The 18,630-nt window shown below is 36.0% G+C and overlaps 1 protein-coding gene across 14 annotated transcripts in view; it reads left to right on the top strand.

The window, feature by feature from the left end:
- Nucleotides 1–18,630, top strand: part of GPC5 (glypican 5) — a 602,268-nt gene that overhangs the window by 186,263 nt on the left and 397,375 nt on the right. For all 14 annotated transcript variants that reach the window (XM_071430982.1, XM_071430983.1, XM_071430986.1 and 11 more), the window contains exon 6: nucleotides 14,108–14,228. In XM_071430982.1, the coding sequence (XP_071287083.1) occupies nucleotides 14,108–14,228 (121 nt within the window). The remainder of the gene's footprint in view (nucleotides 1–14,107; nucleotides 14,229–18,630) is intronic.

Here is an 18,630-nt window from a genome sequence, read left to right as displayed (position 1 = left end):
GTAACTAGAATGACCTGTTTGGAGCAGGTAGACACACCTTGGGGGATTTGCACAGTTTGAAGCAGCAGCTGTTGGCCAGCTGTGGTACCTGACAGCATCTCAAACAGCACATACATAGCTGAGGAAGAGAAAGGATCCTTCTGGACATAGCCAATGTCTATGAAAGTCTAGCCTTAGGAAAGAAAAAGGAAATACTTAAGTGAAATCAGCTAAAAGCTTTTCAGAAAGAGTTCAGCTGTTTAGAAAATCAACCCCTTGCCCAGTGTGCTGCCAAGTTTATAGTCCATGCTGTTTGCAAGATAAATCTGGAAGTGAAACTTTAAAAACTGAAAGCATCTCAAAACTCTTCTATGCCTTCTTGATTTTATTTTGCACAAATCTGTGGTGGGCTGTTCCTGGCTTTACTCCAGATGCCCACCAAAGTTTCTCAGCAGTTAGAAACATACTACCAGGGTATGACTGAGGGTTCCGGGCTGCTGCTCATCTCAAAATCCACTGGGATATAGGCCACTGCAGGCATCACAAACACAGTTCTTAGTCTGTCCCACTTATATTTCTTTAGGTTATGTGGAATAATTTGAGATTCATGAGTTGAAAAAAATATTTCAGTAATGACCAGGCCTCTAGTCTAGTGATTAGGATGGCTTGCTAGGAGTTAGATGTCTTAGTTCGTGCTGTGGTGCACATTTCATCATTTTATCCAGGAATTGTAAAAGAAAGGCTCTGTACTTTTATGTAAGGATATGGGAACTTATATCTTCCTTCATTTCCTCCCCAACTATTTACAACAAACCACAGTCCTTTTTCTCCCTGATTAAATTAGTCTATAGGTGAATGGCCTTCTGATGTGTCTAACACTCGGTCAGCAGAGAGGAGAATTTCCTGTTACCAGCTCTTTCTTGTGTTACAGCATGAAATAAATCTGAGGCACATCAATCACTTGAATCATTATGTTTAATCCTTTTAGCTGACAATGAATTAAACTCCACATAATTGATAGAATTAATAAAAAACAACCCACTGAAGAGAAATACTTTTAAGGTCACTTGAAATTTTTGTGTATTGATAAACACAAAATGATATTTGGCTCAAGAAACATATTAATTTCTGTTACTGTGCTAGTTGTTATGACTCCTTTTTTAAAGCTGCTCTCTCTCCCTCCAGAGATTTTGCATAAGAAATTTCCTGACATCAGCCAATGACCTAAAACTTATGACTAAAATGTCACTGTAACACTCTTGTATTGTGGAAGACGTAGTTTCTAGTTGTGTGTTCACTGTTAAATCAGGAATATGTAGACACAAGTGAAACCCTACTTTCCCAAGTCCCATGATACTGAAGCATGTTTTTATCTCTCAGTGAAATTCCTCACTGTTACAATGCTCTTAAAATCCAGCCATTTTCATAAACATTCTGACCATTTCATGATACAGAACAGGGGTACTTGAGTTTGGCTTAGTATGTAGATCATAGCAGAAATGAGATGTCTGTATGTATACATGCATACAAATACATAACTGTACAGAGAAACTGTATATATTTTTGCAACACAAGGTCCATTTAGTATTTTCAGACATTAAATATTTGCTGTAGGGTACTGTTTTCCTGAAGAATGTTTCTTGGCAACACTTTGCCCTTTCTTGTCTTCCTTTGACAGCATTTCCCATACAGAAGATAGCCTGCTTGACTTACATTATCCTTGAACCCCTTGTTGCCTACTTGACATTAATTTCTGTAACCAAGGCAATATCCCAAGTGAAGTTAAAAATCAAATCCATGAGAATAGCCTTATCTAGATTGATTCCCTCTTCAGACTGCATACTAAGCAGTCGCACAGAGCTTCCAAATTTATAATAGATGATAAAATTCTTCTCCTTTTGATCCCAAAGGAAGAAAGTGGAACCCTTCTTTTCCTTGCTTTTAGCATTTCATTACAATCTATATTGGTTTCTTATAAGTTTTGTCCTTCAATTTATCTGGTTCTGCTGAATATTTCAGTAAATCAAATACTTTGGGCTTCTTCAGAAACAAAAGGGAAGATAAATCTTGTCATTATCTGTCCTGTTTTCTAGAATGCACTGAACTGTGTGTTCCAGAAAAAAATGCCAAGTTCTTTGACATTTTATTGATGTTTAGGTATACAATTCCCATTATTGAAATAGCTGGACATATCATAATGTTTAGCTCTTGTCTTTTCATAGAGCTTTCCATGATGCAAGTTAGCAAGAATTCTAATGACTTTAGAATGGAAAACTGAAAAACAGAGAGATTAAAGGCTTGCTTCAGGAAGCTTACCACTTCAGAAGGCAGTAACCCAAGGGTAAGGCAATCTAATTTGAGTTTAGTTATTTAAAAGTTCAGTATTGTGTCTAGACTGGTTGCCTAGGAGGCATGTCCAATGGAGAGGACAAGTCATCATTTCATCCTACACTATTGCTTTATTTCCCAAAAGAAGGAGGGCCTTCTTTTTTCTTTCCTTTTCCATACTCTGTGGGAAGTAGATCCTTAGGCAGTGGATGCCTAATTTTTCAATAGCTAAAATAAGTAGGTGGAGTACAGTTGCTAATTATTTTGAAATATTTCTTGTTCTTATGGGGAGCGTTCTTTGGGTAAAAATTTGTGGCATTTGTCTAAAGGCAGTATTTTGTTCAGATTTGATTGAATAGGAGCCACTGCTGCATTTTTAATGCATTTTTTTTCACAATGGGGCCAAACAAAGAACAATTACTGTGATTCATATGACAACAAAACTGAACCAAGGACCTGGAAATACGATCTTGATAAAATTTAGTTAAAATATTTTTACCACTAGGGTCTTATGAACCTTTTCCTACTGAAGAGAAAAGAAATGTATTTACATCTACTCATCTCTATCTAAAAGAAAGAAATAACTGAATGTGATAAGTATAATTTGTAAAAAGACACAAGAAAGGATGGTTGGGAAGAAAGGGAAATCCCTAAGTTTATTAAAGCTCTTAAACTTCCAATACAATCCCTGTCTTTAAACACTTAAACATTATCTATATCAGCTTTCTTAGCTCATCTATTTATTGATTGTGCCCACAAAAGATAAAGAGTGAGTTCATCTTTTAAAAGAAACATTAAAAGATGGCTCCATATGACACATGAATGCAAGAACTATTGGGCTGAAATGTTGTGGCCAACACTGAAAGATCCTTGAACGTGTTTTTATCCTTGCTTATGCCCCCTATGTCATGATATCCTTTGTGTATAGTGTTTACATTATTCTTATTCTGTTAGATATTAAAAGTGTGCATCTAAAACATGCTTTTGTGGTACTGATATAATTTTGTCTAACAGAATTGGAAATGAAGGACACAAGTCTTAATAGGCCAATCCAGATAACTGCATAGTGACTTCCCAGAATATCCTACAGCCTTCTCCAGAAGTTTGTTACTTGGAACAGAAGTAACCAATTTCTGGAGGTTTGTTACTTCAGCTCATTACTCTGCTACTAATGGCTTCTGAAACTGAAGTTCTTCATGCATATGCCACTATCTTTGAGCACAACTTTATTTGAAGTCCATATTCTTTGTGACCTGTCCTGAAATACTTTAAAAAATATCCATCATGGCTCTTACGGAGGGTGAAAAGCACCAAAGGTTAAGGCAACTGTACTTGTCTTTTGTATAAGGTTAGTTAAGCACAAGTGCAAAATGAAAAGTTACTTTACTGTAATTGCTAAAATATGGCATTGTACAAAAAGCTTAATTTCCCATGAAGCTTAAGTAACACTATCACATAAATGGCATTATAGTGTAATGCTTGTTTCTATTATTTAATAAAATGCAGCATGCTGTAGAACTTCTGATACATAACTCTATATTTGTTCTTCATAGGAGCTATTCATGGTGCTCTGAGAACAGGCAATGCGGGTAGTTTGCAAATCAGGAAATGCAAATGCTTCCAGCAAAAGTGCTGTGAATAATAATGCTGTGAAATGAAAAAAATTTACAGGTTGACTCCTGAACAAACTTCTAGTTGCTGAGAAAAATTTTCTCCAATCCAAAATGTGGAGTCATCCAGAGGACTTATTTTCCTTCCACACAGATGTATATGATGTAAGTGTGCTTGAGTAAGTGTAAAACTGTTTGAATGAAGAGGCAATTACATCCTCAGGAATCTCCTCAGGAAAATGTTACATTCTCCAGGACTTGGTAGTATTGAAAATGGGAACAGATTACACAGAAGTGTTTTATCTGGGGGAAAAAAAAGCCCCAAACCAACAAAATCAAAACAGCAAGCAACAAACAACAAATAACAAATCCCTTCCCGTCCCCCCATCCCCCCTCCCAATTACTATTAGGCATATAGGTTTCAAAAAACATTTAAGATAAAAAGTGTCATCTGTTGTGTGCTAGTCATCAAGTCCTAGTAGGCATCATTATCATTAATCCACATTTAGATAAATTAGGAAGGCAAAAGGAGTCCAAAGCCACAGAGATAGATTGGCCGCTTACACTGATTTATTAATAATTCACCAATATTTTGCTAACTCTGGGTGTACTTGGACAACAGAGAAGGACAGTATAAAGCAGCTTTTTCACATGGGATTTAATTCTTTAGGATAAACAAGAAAAAATCTGTTGAGTGCCTCATGTCAGTGAATTTGCTGAAATAGCACTTTACCCTTAGCATTGCACACTGACTTAGGTTGATCCCCCATATGACCTTTATTTGCTGAATGACCTTTTTTCTTTTTATCAATAATCATATTCAAGTTAATTATCTGCTTGATAGTCCTTCACCAGAGCTTTACTCTCATTTTGTGCTAATTTTCCATAAATTACCTCAGAAAAAAACCCCAGACCATTCAATAACAAAGAACAGATTGTAAAAGTGCACTTTTGACATAATTTGTAGTGGTGTACTTCTTATGAGGTTGAGAGATAAACATTGGCTGTGTCAGGTATCAGTCCCAAAATTATCAGGTGCATTCCAGGTCCCTAGAGGACCCTTTGGTCTCTGCACTGAAGCATTATGTTGGACAAAATATGGCATGTCATGCTTCTGTCTTCAGGGTTTGATGTTCTACATAATGCTACAGTTGCATGACCCTTTTGTCATTTCCGAGCAGAAATATTTCAGTATCCTATAGGGGAAGCAGGCTTCTCAATTTTACACTAATTAGGCTTGACAGCTTTGTATTTCCAAGTTGCTTGAATTGTTTTTCCAAGGTAATTCCTTTTGTTTTGCCAGCTATTTGCTGTAAACATTTATGTGCTTGTTTATGGTAATTAATATCTCTCATTTCCTTGCTCCATTAAATGAAGGTGCAATAGAATTATTATGGTTGTTAGAGGATTTCCAGAATGTTACAAGAAGAAGGAGATACTGTTGTCCTCATTTATATAGATTTAGTGCACTTGCATATGTCTGCTGTTTAGTTATTTTCTAATGTAATAAGAATTTATTTTCTCAATTTAAACATGTGACTTACCCAAGGCACCTAGTTTAAATGAAATATCTGTCTCAAAGCTCTTCTTTTCTCTTCGACAGACCTTGCAATTACTAGAACACATTTATTTTTTTGCGGTGCATTGCAGACATGTTTTGTCATGCTTTTTGGGGCATTCATTTTGCACCACATATAAGACTAGTGTCTCTGTCCAGAAAATAGCAACATACTGCAGGAGTAGGTATAGATAGATAACTATTACTGTGATTACCATTAATTGACAAGAAGAAAATTTCAATGGCATCTTTCAAGTGAAAATTCTTCAAAAGTTCTGGAATTTTTGAAACAGTATAAAATTTGCTGTGGTAGAAGAAAGCTTTAAAAAATAAATTTTCAATATGTAGGTTACAGCATTTTTTTTTTTTAAGAAAACGTAGCTTTTAATAGAAGTTACATTATTTGCAAAAAAGGATAGTTTGACTTACAGACATCCTTTAGAGGATTTCAGATGCATAGTAAAACAATCCTTCTAAATACATGTTCCATGCGTAGCAACTGGAGATCAGTTGATGCTTTTGGAAGTCTCTAAAGGGAAACTTGTCTGCCCAAGGAAGCCTTCAGAACATCATTAGCACTTCTTAAGGCCCATTAAGAGCTAATTATTTGAAGACACGGCCAACATTAAAACTTTGACCAACCGGCTTCCAACCACATACAGAATCCTCTCAAAAATTTTAACAAAGGCCGTGATGGAATGTTGGGATTTATGAGCTTTAGAAGAGCACAAAAATGTTTTGTAGGATTAGAACATAATGGAAATTATTGATGATAAAAGATCTTGTACTGTGCAAAATAGAAAACAGGACTCAGCCACACTTGGAAGTTCATTGAAATAAATATGCTAAAAGACTCTATAATATTTTGTTATATACTTCAGTGTTGTTTTATTCATGTGAACCTAGTTTCAAATAGCTATGTTAAAATGGAATATCTGTTTTTAAAACACTATTTCAAAAACATGTCAGTCTTCAAATGTAGAAAAATCTTAAGACTAATCCACTATTTTTTGTTTTCCTTTAACAAGGCAGGTCTGGTCAATGATAAAAAATTATATACCTATCTTTTTAAAGACATGTTTTAGCCTAAATAAGTATAGGAGCATATTGTTTTTCTGAAGCACAAACAGTGGTACAACTTTACTCTGTTTTTTCCCACTCTTCGTGTTTAACAAGTGTATATGCAATGTTTTTTTTTTAAATATATACTAAATTGCAGGTCTGAAAACATTGAAAAATTCAAATACATTTTATTTTATATTTTATTTTACTGAAATTCTTATCAATTAAAATGTATTGAAAATACCTAGGGGAAATGGGATCTGCCCTATAGTAACTACAAGTACTGTCTCTGATAGCTAGGTGTTAAGATATTTTTTACAAACTTTCTGAAGCTAATTTTGCAATATATACTCTTAAAAAACTATGAAACACTAAAATATAGCCAGCATATCTGTCTAAGTTCCAAGTAGTATTTATTATTGCAGTGATTCTTTGATTTGTTCGTCTTTGGTGATTAAAATTTACACCACTGAACACTCTTACTCATTTGTTGCAGCATATGTTTATTTTTTACTTGTATTCAGGTAATTGTTAATTTCTCAATTAACATTACCCAGAATTTTGAAATGCCCAGCCATGATGAAGATGCTAACAATAGCAGGTGTAAACCAGTAATTATCAGCAATCATAAAGCAAGCAAGCTAAGTCATTAAAAATCATATCCCATGTCTGAAATAAAACAAAATGTAGTGGGCACACTGTGGTATTTTACCATTCTTAAACACAGCGAGACTATATAAATACAGGTGCTTGCTCGAAACTTGTAAGTGCCAACAAGCTAAGTTCTGAAGTAATTTAGAATTTAATTAATGTGAGAAGCTGAACAAAACAAATCCCTTAACAAGGCCAGTACATGAAGGCTTACCTTTTTAAAAACTACTGGATAAAAAAAGAAAATCCATTTCACGAAGGAGAGATCATTCTGCAGAAATTGCAGCTTGGTTACGGTATTAATGGCAGTTAAAAGATATGAAAACAGGGCAGATAATAAATATACTATTTTAAAAGTTATTTGGTCTCTTGAGCATATATTCTCATCATCTGTATCTTCTCAAAGAACCCAGTAGAAGCAAATACTTACTTTAAAAACAGTTCTTAGCATTTCACTGCTTACTTCAAGCAGATGAAAGCCAGCATTGCATCATTTACACCAAATTAGTTTCAGATGCAGAAAATTAGGTGGATGGAGAGAGACTTCTCCATTGTTACCAGATGAGGAGTTTGTGGTTGTTTTCTGTTTACTGTCACGAAGATTACTGCAGTAAGATCCCATTTGAGATGAAATATCACAAATGAAGATGAGAATTCTATTGCCACAAAGTGATTAACAAAACAAGCTTTGTCAGGCAGTGTCTCTGTACAGCTGCAGCAGCTCTGGCCCCACTGAACATCCTACAGCAGCTGTGTGACTACCTGACACACACCAGCATTTCAGGGGTAAGGCAATGTAGCCCCGTGTAAGCCTTTCACAACCAGAACAGTCATCTCAATTTCATGACCCTGTAACTTGATCACTTAATGCAGAGATTCCTGAGTAGTTCTTGATAGTGGCAGTTGTCCCAAGCACTGAAAAACACAAGAATCACACAGAATCATAATCAAGGTTGGAAGAGACCTTTAAGATCGTCTAGTCCCACCATCAAAATAGCAGCATTATCACCATAAACCATATCCCCCAGACTCTTATCAAATACTTTCAGAGGTGATGGCTCTACCACCTCCCTGGGCAACTTATTCCAATGCCAAAGCACTCTTTCAGTGAGTGGGCTTTTTTTATATCTAATTTGGGCTTTTTTTATATCTAATCTGAACTTTTCTGTCACATCTTAAGGCCATTTCCTCTTTCACTTGAGACATGGCAGAAGAAACTCTCACTGCAGCCTCCTTTCAGGTAGTTGTAGAGAGCAATGAGGTTCCCTCCAAGTCTCCTCCAGACTAAACAGGCCCAATTTCCCCAGCAGCTCTTTATAAGACATGTTTTCCAGACACTTCATAAGCTTTGTTTCCCATTTCGGAATATGTTCCAGTGCCTCAATGTCCTTTTTGATGTGACTGCCCAAAACTGAACATAGGATTTGAGGTGAGGCCTCACCAATGCAGAGTACAGAGGGACAATCAGTGTTTGGCCACCTGGGCACAGGCTGGCTCATGTTAAGCTCATGGGGTGGAGCATGCATCAGCCAGCACCCCAAATTCCTTTCTGATGATCAGCTCTCCAGCCATGCTTCCTTGAGCCTACGGTGCTGCATGAGGCTGATGTCAACCAAGTGAAGGACTCAGCACTTGGCCTGGCTGAACCTCATGCCATTGTCCTCAGCCCATTGTTTGAATCTTTCCAGATCTCTCTGCAGAGCCTTCCTACCCTCTTCCAGCAGATCAACACTCCCACCTACTTTGGTGTCATCTGTGAACTGACTGAGGCTGTATTTGAGCCACTTCTCCAAAATATTGATAAAGGTGTTCAACAGGACAAACCCCAGTACTGATTCCTAAGGAACACCACTGGTGACCAGAAGAAAGCTGTGACAGGTGGTGATGGTAGCAGTTGAAAGAGATACATCAGGATGGAGTGACCAGCTATACTTGCTAAAATGTAGAATATCACCAGGTCTCTTGGGAGAGGCTTGACTGCCAGTGCACGTAGGAATGTTCTGCACAATAACTTTTCTGTCAGTACACCTTTAATTACTTTAATCTCCCACTTGAATCATGGTCAAAGTGCCTAAAAGTAGCTTGAAAAGGAAAATAATAATCAGTTGTTGACCATAAACGTGATGTATTAGTTGTCATCACAAGATATGTAATACAGATTATTTTGTGCTGGAGGGATATATATGTACAGATCTTCCTGAAGCACATGTCCAAAATGGCTGAATCATGCAAGAATTGATGTATTTATTACTTCTTATAGCTTTTCTAACTGCATGTACCAAGAAATTGGTGATAGCAAATAAAGCATGATTTTCTCTTTTATCAGAGATCTTGAGAGAATCAAAAGTAAACCCCACCAATTGTATTCATAAATAAAATAGAGAGTAATAGGTAATTTATATGAATATTCATATATTGAGCTCAGAAAATAGGCACCTTGTTATTCATCATTTTAAAACATGTTTATAGAATACAAATATATTAGTTCTTGGTTTTTTTTCCTAATGCTGATGAAAATGAATAGTACTTGGGGACCAAGTCTGCCTATTAAAGTGATGTGATACATTACCAGGCTTGTACAGAAATGAGCACAGATGGCGGGTCTATTATTTCTCTAGCAAGAAATTTGTCATTTTTTTTCCCCAGGATTCAAATCTGAGCAACACTTGCTTAAGTCAGACTACCTCTTTGGGGATCCTTAAAATATTTTTCCCATTACTTGTACATTAGGAGTTAGAGAAACAGAAAGTGATTAATGCCATATTAAAACTTTAAAATGAATGAAGTCTCTCAAACCAAGAGACTGAGATTTTTATATTTCTCCTCACCCCCAAATAAAGGGAAACAAATTTTGCATGTAAATGTGAGTCTACAGGGATGGAGTTTTGTGTACCATGCTCAGATTCCCAATAGCCTGTTTAGCTTTGACAGATCATTTAATTTACATTAGAATACTTGAAGATGTTAGATTTTTAGACATTTGTTAATTAAACACAATTACGTGGAGCATGAAACAACTTATGAGTAATTTATAATTTTGTAGGCAAAAGATACCATTTCAAGCAGACAAAGAGTAAACAAAACTATGTTGACTTTCATAATCTTACTTTTATGATAAGAATTAATAAAGCAACATTTCATAAGGTTTTATCAATGCCTTATTATACACCCAAAGAAAGAAAAAAGGTTTTCAATCTGCCTTCTGACTTCTCAGAGCATATAATTACAAGAAACTCAAAGTTAAATCAGAGTTTTTAATGTCAATTGGTCAAAGCTGGATCACCTTGCAGCAAAAGCAAATTTAATATGGGTTAGGATTCCCAATAACAAGAGAAATGCAAACTTGTACGTTAATTTACTTCAATACACTGAGTGTACTCACATTTGGGCATTCATTACACACTGTCTCTACCACTCCTTCCTCCTCACACTCTTCCCCTGCTCCAGCACAGAGTTCACCCCATGGAAGTCAGTTGTCCATGAACTTCTCAAACTTGGGTCCTTCTTACAGGCTGCAGTTCTTCACAAGCTGCCCCACAGGGTGGAGTACATCAGGAACAGGCTCCTCCAGTGTGGGTTCTTCCAAGGGTCACCTCCCAGCAAACCTGCTCCAGCAAAGACTTCTCTCCATGTGGGTCTGCAGGGCTGTTTCTCTCATGTTCTCAATTCATCTCATCCACCTCCTTTTGCTCAGCAGTTTTTTCTCCATTTTAAATCTGTTGTCACAGGAGTACTACCACCATCACCGACGTGCTTGGGCTTGGCCCATCTTGGAGCTGGCTGGCATTGGCTCCGCTCTGGAGAAAGCTTCTGGCATCCTGTCCCAGATGCCACTCCTGCAGCCACCCCTGGGCTTTGCTTTTTCAAGCAAACCAAATATATTTTGGGCAAAATATTCTTCCAAATCAAGTTCCATTTAAATGAATCTTAGTTTTTGAAATCCAGCTCTTAATTTTTCATATGTGGTGGTTACTTCTGGTATGATCCTGGGGGAGAACTCACATCCAGAATCTGGAGGATCAATTTCAAGACTGAAGTCTTGGAATGTAAAATTAAAAACTCTCAAAGGAGTAAAATAATTTCAAAGCTTGAATTCATCACTTCAAAAGTATAAGGATTTTTTAAAGGAGAAAAATATTAACTCCTTTAAGAGTCAAGGTGGGAATGTGATAAATATAAGTAAACTTGATGAACCAGAACACTGTGGAATGTGTAGTGATTATACAATAATGGGACAATACTGGGTCCAAAGTGTTGGTATATAAGGATTGGTATTTTCTCTATTGACATAAACTTGTATGTTAATTGGGATCTTCTAGAGCCTGTAACAGACAAAAACATCAGGAGAATGGGATGAAGTGTGTCAGTTTTCACAGAGTAAGGTTTGAAGAGTCTGGGGGTAGTATTTGGGAAGGCTTTAGGTGGAAAGGTGTACTGTTCTGTTAGAAAATGAAGGATAAGGAGCCTGCAGGCAGCAGAAAGCAGGGAAAATAACAAATTCATTCTGTAAGCCCTGGAAAGGATCATGCCAGCTGTTGGTGAGGGAAAGATCAGTAGTGAGAAAGAAGGTGGGAAGTACGCTAAACAGCTCAGGGAAATTAGAAAAAGTAATACCAAGGTTGTTACTACCAGTACCTATTGATACAAATATTTGTTTAATGCAAATAGATCTAAAGATGTGGTGTTATCAAGCACCAGTGTGCTAGTTGTCACTGTTTCAATGCACATCACCTCTGCTTCAGCTTCTTACCCTTCCCCACTCTCAACTGAAAAAAGATGAAGAGGAATTTAGAGAATGTTGACTCTGAAGAGGTTGGAGAACATGATTGAAACTCCTAATATCAGGTCCACCCTCAAGACAGCATTATCCCAGCTACTTTCTCTCGTGTGAAAGAAGGGAGTCAGTCCTACCAGCTGTGCAAGACTTCTGATTGCATTGTAGAAATAGCTGAAAAATAAATGATAGTCAGTCTTGAATGAGTCATTGCCAAATAATTCTCAGGTGAGTGAAACTAATAAAATTGTAGTCTAGGGAACTTTCAGCTTCTGCATGATTTATTTCTTCTTGCATGGTTAGAGAAATGAGTATCATTGAATTAAGAAAAGAGAAAGGGTATTCTTTTTCACAGTTATGCAGTTCACAGGAAAATGTGCAATAGTTGGGTTTGCAGCATTTGAAAAAAAGGTGTTAATTGGAAAATTCTGAGTGACAGAAAGTGAGAACACAGATTTTGCATGCTGTGAAACAGAACAATACCACTGGATTAAAAGAATAGACATAACCTTCAAGATTTTTTAATAGTGTTATGGTGTGAAGAGAAATTTTGGTGTTGCATTAAACTAGTATGTTGAGTTAAACCAGTTGTTTTTTCTGGTCAATGCAGCATTGTTCAGCTGGAATTAATTCCTTATTTATTTATATATTTGTTTTATACAAATGACTGCCAAAGAATTTTTTTGAAGGTTTTAAACAAATTTAACTTTAATTTTTTCACACTTAAAATTATCAGAAAGTTTGTTGACCCAGCCCAAATTGCTGCATTAAACAATGGCCCAAGACTAGCAGGCAGATGTGGATTTTGTACACACCCCTACATACAAAGCTTTTCCCCATCGCTTCAAGCTGGCAAATGGCTCCATTGCTACAAGGCAGCACAAAAAGATGTCTTCTGTAAATCAAAGTAACACCTTCTCAAGAATATGAGCCATTCATTTATTCAGTGTGTACACTTCCCCAGGAATATCCTAAATCTCATTTAGGATGACATTTAAGTAAAGATCAAGGACAAAATATTGTTATTATGTGGCAACCTTGTTTTACTGAATTGCACTCATTGTTTAGCATATATGCAAGCTTTTCTGCAGAGCTAAGAGGACCTGTAATGTTTTTCATAAAACAAATTCTGCAAAATTTAAATATGCAGTGTTGTCTGTGCTTATAGGCAGATCTAACAGGCAGGAATTAGATATTTCTTTACTCTGATAAGGGTATTTCCTTTCTTTTCCTTACAGCATAACAGCTGGCAAAATACTTTTGAGAAAGAGAGCTATAGAGCTATCCTCTTATAGAGTACACTGAAAAAATATAGCATATGGAGAGTATTTGCATAATGTACAGTATCTGTGATGAGAAGGTACATATTCAGTTTTTCTTGCATAACTTGAGCATTACAAGTATTACAAGTATTATAATATGCTAAGATGAATGAAGAATTGCTTTTTAATAAGCTGCAGAATCCTGCTCGGGGGTTAGTTTGTTTTCTGTATTTTGAATTTTGATGCATTATAAACAAAGTTCTACTTACTCAAGCAGTTCTTTTTTGAATCAGCTTATATATGTTTTTTACCTCTTTTTATATATCTATATATCAAGTACATATTGGCCTCCTCTTACTTATATAATTTATGTAATGCTAAATAATTAATACCTAATGTGGCTGTTATCTTTCAATAAATATTCTGTCTGTGCATGCACTCACAAAAACAGTAAAAATCTTCAGAATTATTTCTGAACATACAGCATGTATGGAATCTAGAGTTTGTTTTAAGATCTTGAAATGTCACACATTAAGGCAATCATCATGTTGTTGTATTTAGCAAAATCAAAATGGAGCACAGTCTTTTTGCACACACACAAAAAGACATGCACAGGGCTGAATGTTTCATGATACAAAATGTAGATAACTTTCCTTATTAAAGTTTGCAGTAAACTTAAAATGCTAATAAATAACAGAACTTCGTGGAATGTAGTAATTATAATTTTTTGTGTTTCTTTTTTGAGAAAAACGTGCGCAAAAATAATGCATCTTCTTAAAGAGGTATGCTGGTGCCATGAGAGATAATACAAACTAGAAGATGACTCTCTGAGAGTAGAATAAGTGACTAAACCATTTTTATGTGTGTTTCTGTATTAAACTAGCTATACGCACCGTGTGGTTGGCAGTGGAATCAAAGCTCAGTCTGCAAATCCAGAAGTAAAAGTGAAGGGAACAGATCCTGTAATAAGTCAAATTATTGACAAGCTGAAACATGTTATTCAGGTAAGGAGCTTTTTCCTATGGATACAGTATAGTTCTAACTACCACTCTAGTAATGAAAGTATTAATTTACTGCACACCATAAAGGTTAATTCAAGTTTCTGCCGAGTGCACATCCACAGCAAAACACTAGTTGCTCTGTGTCTCACTTGGGTTATTAAAAATGATTTAGTTAAAAGGCTTGCATATGGCAGATAGGTGTAGGAAGTGAGGCTCTGGTAGCTGGGCCATCTGTACCTGCAAGTACCACAGCTCGGCATTGCAGTGAGCATACAGAAGCAACAACAGGATGATTTAGGGATATTAACTGAGTGCATATGTTTACAAAACAATAAGACATAATTTCCCTCTTCCCTCTTTGTTAAATCTAGGTTCTTTCTTAACTTGTATTGCTGTGAGGTTTTTTGTTTAGATGGTAGATAAAAAAACTAGGGAGTTTGAATGAAAATCACATGCCTGCTAAATGAGAGTTGGTGTTAGTTACCTGATGTGCATATCTGTGACTTACTAAATTTAAGGCTTACAAAGAAGTCAATTCCAATGTGGCTCTGTACAGTTATATTATTGCAATAGGTTTACAGGATTACAGGTATCTGTGGTTACATGCCTCATTTATATGCACAGATAGTCAGAACTAGAGGACAAAAAAATAATTCTGTCGAAGACAATAAGACAACGGTTATTTTGACAAAAAAAAAAAAAAAAAGCTCTGTATTTCAGTTATTTCAGTTTAAAAATACAAGTTTTTACTCTGATCTGAAGGCTCACTGACCAGAAAGGTTCTACAGGCATTTTTTGTCAGTGACCCATTTAACCCAGTATCCTCTCCTCTGCACTGGTAAAAGGAGAGGCTACTTAGGGAGGCCATGAAGCTTCTCACTGTTATTGTCTCAAATGCCCTTCTCTACCCCATTCCCCAAGCAAGAGAATTAGAGATATTAAATATCATCTTGCCTAGTGCATTAATATCCATCCAAGGACTTGCTTTAATTCTGCTTTTACATCTTCTTGACAGGTTTTAAGTACAGTTTTCCACATGGTTTCTGGAGTTGAAATATTACTGATAGCTTCATGGTGAAACCTCTTGGTTCTTATATCTCTAATTGTGAACAATAACTCTGCTCTGACAACAAAACAAAGAGTGCTGAAACAGAAAAAAGAAAAAAACCAGAAAAATTTCTTTTCCATCAGTAGTGTTGTTTTCTGGGAGAAGTGGCATTAGATTTGAAGTTCAAAGGCAATCATTATTCTTTCCTTCTTAAAAAAAATAACTTTTTTATCCCTCCAGCATCAGCATCATGCTTTTGTCTCTCTTCTTTATTAAAATGCCATCTACAATGGTGGGGAAAATCAATTCAATTTTCACTGCAAGAGATGCCATGGTTTAATTAATAACTACAAAATACTATACAAAGATAAACTTTGTAAATGTTACTTGGTGAGTTCCATCTATCAGGAGTGCTTTCCTCCTTTTATATTAGAACTGCTCTATGTAGTTTATTTTGTTGGTTTCCTCTAGAGACTTGAAGTTGTGTTGTTTTCTCCTTGAGTGAGTACCTAAAAGACTGGAATAGAATATTTCCATTATAAAGTATTTCATTTTGAGAGCTTACTTGCCCTTGTCCCTAAAGACTTGAGTGGATCTTGGGGAAAAGGACATACAATTTACATACTGAAATGCTTACCAACCTCCAAGTATATTTTCTTTCTGTGGGATAGTTTCTTTCCTTGTAGCTCTGAGTATGAAAATAGGGTCAAGGGATAAAGAGAGCATCAAAATCCTTAGAGACCTGACATATAACTACTTTTCCCCAGCTGAAGAAGCTACAAAAAAGCTTTCTTTTTCACCATTTACTGCTTGGGAAAAAAAGATGAGGAGTGTAAGTTAGAGATTGAAATACAAAAGATCACCTTTTTGTCCTGTGTGATATGAAAAAAGATGAATCACATACTAAGCTTACAATGGGGCAGAAAATAAGGGGAGCTTAATGGATTGTGGTGATGCCTCAGAGACAGACGGAGTCATACTTAAACCTAACACGCTATCCAAGCTGTCTTTCTGAACTTCAAAATTTTAAATAGCTAATTTAGTAGGAGTAAAACATATTAGTGAAGTTTTTCAAAACCAATCATTTCTAAAATTTACAAACTATATACTTTAATTCATTTTTAAGGTGAAAATAGCAAAAGGGCAGATATTTTTGAGATCCTTTTCTGCTCACATTTGATGTTAACTTAGGAAAACAAATCAAGACCAATCTGCCCTGCATACAGAAACAGACAGATTTCTCAGCATCTCCTCAGTTTTTTCCTGTTGGTTATACAAAGGCATAAAAATCCCAAGCAAAGAATTTGCTTTAAAATATGTAAATATCCAATGTTTAAACTGTATTTTCCAGGTTATCTCCTGTTAAAAACTTTAAACTCCTGAAATCAACCCCTGGCTGCATAAGTGACAATATCTCTTTTCAGCAGGCTGTGGTTTCTGGGCAGCTCTCCTTTGTGAGAGGCTCACAAAGTAATCCTCCTTTTTCTGTAAATACCGGATTTACCAAAAAATCAATAGAAGTTTTTGATTCTGTTGGACCCCAATGCCTGTAATCTGTGCCCTGGACTCCACAGGTTCATATTCAGAACAACAAAGTGAAATTACAGGAACTGAAATGAACCAGTCAGTGCTGAATATGGCTTGAAAAAGTCACCTTCTTTTGTAAAACTCCTTACTTGTACAGACTGGTACTTTTGAGAGTTTTAAATGATGGACTGTTCTCATTCATTTATCTTCTTGGCAGGCAAATTATGGGTTCAGTGCATATTATTTTATGTACTGCAGTCTGCAACTATCACTCTAATAGGTAATCAAGATAAGCAAAGTCAGTTTCATGTGGTGTAAATAGTAATGGGAATTATTTTCCTTTCTTCTCCAATAATTTAAAACCGTGATTAATTCATCATTCCTGCAAGTACAAATACTAAGTTTATGAAGTAAGTTTGATACTTTGGAGCTATGATTACAGGCAATTGGACCTTGGTCTTTCCAGTGTGTTTCTTCTTTCAGAAGAGAATCTCAAAAGAATACTGCTTTTGAAAGTAATAGACATTACTTGGAGCTTGTATTTACAGGTTAAATAAAGTCTTCCTCATTTTAGGAAATCTTGCCATGGCAGAAGATACTCCTATATCTGCCTGTCTAAATTAGGTAGACCAAATCTCCCTCTGGAGATCTCCAGAGGCACCTACCATTAGTGACTATACTGGAACTTTAAATGCTTCTCTCAGGATAAATGATTTCCAATTTCTCGGTGCAGTAAAAGGCATGTCTGAACTTAATTGGAGAAGATCCCATCTTGCACTGCTATACCACTAGAGTGCTAGCTGATATGCATAAAATAATATTTACCTTCTCCACAAAGGGCTGCAAACTGTCCCTAATGGAATTGATGCTTACATTCCTTAAAGGAGTAAATGCCATTACTTCATATGACATTAAATGCTGGTGACAGTCTAATTTTTCCTTTACTACTTGTCATTATTATTGCATGGTGAACGCTCTGTTTCACCATGCTGCCATTTGCCCATTTACCTGTCTCAAAAAGGATGCAAAAATAGTGACATGAGACTTTGTTTTGACACTGATTTGGCATGCTAACAAACTAAATTTTCCATCTGCATTTTTTAAAGCTTTTATCAATGTACCACAGCACAGTCAAGTTAATATGTGTTTTTGTAAGAGCTGTTCAAGTATGAATTGGAAATTGGGATGGAATATATTACCTGAATCCTCATCTGCTCATACAAAGAACCACGTTTTGAAATTATTCATACACATGGTGTGGCACTTGCAATTGTGCCTACTTACTGTAGTGTTATGATAACCACCTAATAGTTAAACCCCCCCCGCCTCTTAAACTAGTGCCAACACTGTATACATGTCACAAATTAGACATTTTGATTACTTTTTTAATGACTGAAATGCAATTCTTTCTCATGGAATGAAGGAATTCTCAAGAGTACAGCATCAGACAGATACGTAGTTTGACCCAGTCTTCGGTGATACCTTCTTGGAGACTCACTTTCTAAACTTTTCTTTCCCTTTCTCTTCTTAAATGCTCTTTGTTGATACAGTGTAACCTGCAGTTTGTACCTTTCAATAACGGGTAAGTGGGAAGCAAAATTTCAGTGCACTTTCTGCAGCAGCCACTCAGCATTCACCGGTATTAGAATTGCCTTCAGTTGTGTTTGCTCCTAAACTGCCTATTTATTTTTTGTTGCACTAGGAAAAACTTCCTCACGAGTTTGTTTTTTATTTCATATTACAAAAGCATATCTAAATGTTAATTTTGCCTTAGACTTTGTTTTTATTGGGTTTTTTTTACACTTCTTGGTTTCATCCAAAGTTTGAACA

This window comes from Agelaius tricolor, unplaced genomic scaffold, assembly GCF_023055355.1.
Source record: "Agelaius tricolor isolate 1412-34295 unplaced genomic scaffold, bAgeTri1.0.p SCAF_7, whole genome shotgun sequence".
Lineage (NCBI taxonomy): Eukaryota > Metazoa > Chordata > Aves > Passeriformes > Icteridae > Agelaius > Agelaius tricolor.
The sequence above is the reverse complement of the archived record's forward strand: the minus strand, read 5'-3'. Positions and strand labels throughout refer to the sequence as shown.